The following is a 4966-nucleotide window of genomic DNA, read 5'->3' on the forward strand; positions in this document are numbered from 1 at the left end:
CTTGGAATTTCTATTTCTTCTCTTTAGGTTATGGTGTTTCCTTTTCTCTTAAATGTCTGTTGGATTTGAGGGACAGAAGGCCCAAACAGTCTTTTTCTTTAAACAGAAACACAAGTCTAAAAAGGTAATTTAACTTCTTGACTACTTTCCTCCCAGAAACACGTCACACTGTAAATACATCCAGACATAAATTTTTCACTGAAATTTTAACGTGATGATCAGTACTGTGATGGTAAGTTTGGCTTATTCTCTGCCTGATTCTCTACCTCACAATCTCAGTGGGACAGATGACCTCTTCCCTCTTCTTCAGTCCAAAGCCAGACTGAGTAAGGTCCCACCTCACTGGAAAACCCCTCGGGTCATCTGCACCTCCTTTCTCCTGGTCTATACCTTCACCTGGTAGGACCAGTGTGACAGGTCCTCAGGCCTCATTCCTCATAAGCTGCTCTCATCCTTGACTGTGGTTTGAATGAAGTTTGCATTTCTCCCCAGGAAGGAGCTTGGTCCTCAGTGTGATGATGCTATAGAGATGGGACTATTGGGAGATCCTTAGGTCACAGAACTGCCTTTGAGAGCTAGATTTCCTGGGACCTGAGTAAGTTTTATTATTATAACAAAAGCAAGCCCAGTTCCTCCTGGTCTTCATGATCCCTGTTTTGTGATGTGGTCTCCACTCTCACACTCTCTGGTCACTGCTATTATCTGGAAGGTGACCCAGTCAAGGAGACCCTCATCAGAGCCTGGGCCATGCTGCTTAGGCTTTCAGTCTCCAAAACTAAACGGTTAGCATACCCTTGTTATTTCATTATTTGTGCAAAATAGACTCAGGTGTCCTTTCCATAAATGGTACCCTGTGCTGCCTGGAGCCTGGTCACACAAGCCATTCTGAACCTGCAGACCTTTTCTTCCGATGAATTTCATTCTAATCCAAACCTTGACCTTCCTACCTTCAGCATGGGCCCTGGATCTGACCACTTCTTACCTCTTCATCTCTGCTACCCTGCCAGTCCCCTTCTACTTCCTGAAGATCATATCAGGAGTCCAGCCCTGCGCCCCACCCATGATCATGACAGAAAAGCTACGCAGATGGAGAGTCCTCTTCCAAGTGAAAACCAATTCACTGGATGCCCAGAAACCCTGGCCATTCCTGCCACACCTGGAATGAAATTCACATCCCTGTTCACCACTGACTGGTCACATGGTCACTGTCAGTCTCCTGTGCAGCTCTGGTAACTGCTGTCCTGTCACATGGCCACTGCCACTCCTCTCCCTGTGCAACCGGCCTTCTTGCTATTTCCCAACCACCTAATCTTCCTTCAAGTCCTGGGCATCCCCATCTGACCAGGATCTACTCAGGTCCTTGCACATCCTCGTCTGGTGGCATCTGAAACACCCTCCCTGGTTGATCCATCTAAACAGTCATCTCCCACTACCTGGTCCCTGACCAGATTTATTTGTCATCAAATCACCTTGACAACTACTCATTCATTCACAGCATGGCTCCCTCATGAGAACACAATAGATTAAGACAGAGAAATCAACTCAGCGAAGTAGAGAGGAGCTGGAGATCCTTGCTCTGCCTGCTCCACTTCTGGGACGGTTTCCTCTATCATTTGTAATTCTCATCCTAACCCAGCCCAGGGCTCAGGCTGATAGTGGCATGAATGTGTGCACGGTGCCAGCATTCTTTAACTGATCATCTTTGTGACTCCAGGTTTTCATCATCCGCACCTGCATCCGCATCTGCATTTTAACAAATGCCTTTGCCTCCAGTGAATAAAATCTGCCCTTCGGTGAACGTATGCAGCTCCTCATTTCCATTATGTAATCTCATCTGTTACTAATGAATATGATTATTCAAATCATAGTCGAAACGTTTCAGAAGATGACCAAAGGTTAGAAATACATAACTAATATCATACCCCAAACATTTGGAGGAATCACAAAGTTTACGTGTGTTCTCATGTTCTCGTCTGAAAACCAGTAAGATGGAACTGTAAGTTCATACACACAGAGGAAAACTGCTCCCCACATTCAATACACCGTTAGAATCCTGTTACATGGATGGTGAGGACCTAATGATAGCCAATAATTCTCCTCTGAAAAAGATGAAGACAACTGAAAATGACAGCATGCTCACCATGTTAAGGCAGAATTGTTAGAAAATTCTAGATCACTCACCGGTGTGCACCTAAGTTATTAAGGTGAAGTCCAGATTTTTCTTCAGCAGATAACCCATCCATCAACAAGGAGAAAATCAGAAAATTGCTCTGGCCAAGAGGCTGTGCAACAAGCCTGGACTTCTCTAGCATATAGGTATAAATTCTGGCTGGTTAAGAAAAGAAAAGGGATTCTGTTAAATGGCATCATTAGTGTCATTTTCATAAATTTATGCGTGTTAATTAGTCACAAGAGATAACTACAAAGGTTCTTTTCCAACACAGTCATTTAAGAAAATATGAAGACATTTTACTTTCCATAGCAGTTCTAGGTGTCCAGAGGTGCTAAACCCAAGGTACTGACTGTTCAGGTCACTCCCAACTCCTGCTACCCAAGCCAGTGCTTCCTCTGTTAATGTCTTACGTGATACATGGTTAAGTCTAAGGAGCCCATATTGGTCCAAGTTCATCAGCTAAGTCCATGCTTCATCTTAAGGTTCACCCTGTGTCGCACAGGCTTTAGAGAAATCTGTCACAAGGTGGAGGACCTTCTCTTAAGGTACCACATAGGATCCCCTCACAATGTGGTATGTGTGTATGCATGTGTGAATGCATGTGTGCACGGTATCACATGGGGATCCCCCACTGTGCAGAGTGTGTGCATGCACATCTCCATGGCTACTTAATCAGACATCAATTTCAAGACGAGGTCTTTTACATTTTCTTCATTCATTTTTCTCTTCAAGCAAAAATTCGGCAGCGGCATTTTCTGCTTACTATTAACTCTGAAATATTTACTGTTAAAGAGAGCCCATTTTTCACTCTACACAAGTGTGTAGTATACTGCTGCCACAATTGTTCAGCTCCACTGTTTTCCCTCTCCAGCATCACGTGAGAAGGGAAGGCTGAGAGGTCCTGCTGCCTCTGGCCTTGGAGCTTGGCTGATGCGTACACACTTCCCCAAGCCAGGACAGACTGCAGTTGAAACAGTATTCAGTGCTAATCAAATGCCAAATCACGACTGACTATAACACCCTTCATCTAAATTCCTAAACAAGGCAATTATTAATCATCCTACTTAGCTCATCTCCAGCAGGGAATAAAATTGCTGTGGATTAATGAGATTCTGATCAGTAAGATTAAAAAAAATGTCTTGAAGGAACTTCTAAATCGAAGTACATTCCAGTCAGACTTTAATATTCTTCCAAGCAGAGGAGATTCTGAAGCATCCAAAGTGTGTCTGTACAAGGTCAAGAAGGAGACAGGGCTTCTGAGTTGGTGAGGCTGCAGAGCATATTGCTGCCAGGGTCCACACCGAAAAGAGCTTCCCTTAACCGAATACCGGACTAACCAACACCGGCATGCTTCGAAAGCTCTTTTATGCAAGAAATAATCTTGATTAGAAACGCAGTGCAATCCTCTATGGCCATCTCCATGTCAACTGATGATTCTCAAAAAGTCTCCAGGTATCTACAGATGAACTTATCTCTCAATAAGTTCTGAATTTGTAAAAATACATTTGATGTTTATACATGATGTCACATGTAATTGAGGTATTTCATAGATCCAGGCCAATTTTTGTTCATTAAAATAGGCCTTAACATATATGACAGAATACATGAAATCTGGCGGTGATGCTATGGGGGGGTGAACATAGAGGAGGGGGGTCTAAATCTGATTGAGATGTAACATATGAAATGCACAAAATCAGGAAGTAGAAGGAATAAATTACTCTCTCCTTCAAGAAAGATAAAGCACTGCCATACTCTTTACCTGGATTTCCAGAACCTACTAACACCCACTCCTATGTTGTCTCACCTGTCTAGTTGTAAATTTATGACAAGCTAGGGTCTCCAGAAGTCTTCCCCTGGCTGTCACTCAAAGCAGACCACCAGCTCAGCAAGCAAATACTGGCTTTTGCACACGAATACATTTCTTCTTTTTTCACTGCCTGAGATGGCTCATGTTTGGGTGAAGCATTTATCCACAAGCTATCATAGATAGTGAGGTAATCGGAGGGGCACCTCTGAGTGGTGAGCCTGAGAATTCTGCTCCTGAACCTGGCACAACTCACTTAACTTTGTTTGCCTAGCCATAAATATGTGAAAGAAAAGACTGAAACATTTCAGGATCCCTCTGGACTTCCCAGAGGCACCACCGAAAGCATCTACCGAATGCCAGATACCAGGTTCTTTCCAGACACAGTCCATTCTGAGTGTTGCTATGGGCTTTTGCACATTTCACCCTGTGTGCCTTATATCCAAAGACAAGGCTGCTTTCTGCTGTTGACATAAGCTAGAAGTGATTAAAGCACTCCAGAGCTCTTAAGCATGCCCAAAGGAGTCTGTAACACTAAAGAAACTGCTGATGTGAAAGAAGGTGATGGTTCATCTCTTAGATGTCTCATTCATGTATGTAAAATTCAGTCAGGATCAGAAAGACAGTAAGAAGAGGACCATCATATGTGCTCCATCTCATTTTACTAACTCAGGGTTCAGATTTCCTAAGCATGGAACACAGGGACTGCATTAACTGAAAGGTGTTTCCTACTGTTAGCAGATTTCAGTTTCAACAGAAGTAGATCCTGGGTTCTCCAGTCTGCAGAAAGACAAAGAGCCAAATACATTTCCCATTCCGCATCAGAACTCTGATCTACCTCCCTTTGCAGTAACCCAGAATATATCTAGCAAAGGAAAATATCTGTATTTATATGAACATGAAAGGAAGGAAGGAAGGAAGGAAGGAAGGAAGGAAGGAAGGAAGGAAGGAAGGAAGGAAGGAAATAGGCCTTAATAAGGGAGATATGG

At 43.4% G+C, this 4966-nt stretch overlaps 1 protein-coding gene across 1 annotated transcript in view; it reads right to left on the bottom strand.

Annotated features, from left to right (window-relative positions):
* Myo16 (myosin XVI) overlaps window positions 1-4966 on the bottom strand; it is a 497779-nt gene that overhangs the window by 263756 nt on the left and 229057 nt on the right. Inside the window, exon 15 of the mRNA XM_029557215.1 lies at window positions 2182-2329. Within this exon, the coding sequence (XP_029413075.1) occupies window positions 2182-2329 (148 nt within the window). The remainder of the gene's footprint in view (window positions 1-2181; window positions 2330-4966) is intronic.

This window comes from Nannospalax galili, unplaced genomic scaffold, assembly GCF_000622305.1.
Source record: "Nannospalax galili isolate Female #2095 unplaced genomic scaffold, S.galili_v1.0 scaffold267, whole genome shotgun sequence".
Classification (NCBI taxonomy): domain Eukaryota; kingdom Metazoa; phylum Chordata; class Mammalia; order Rodentia; family Spalacidae; genus Nannospalax; species Nannospalax galili.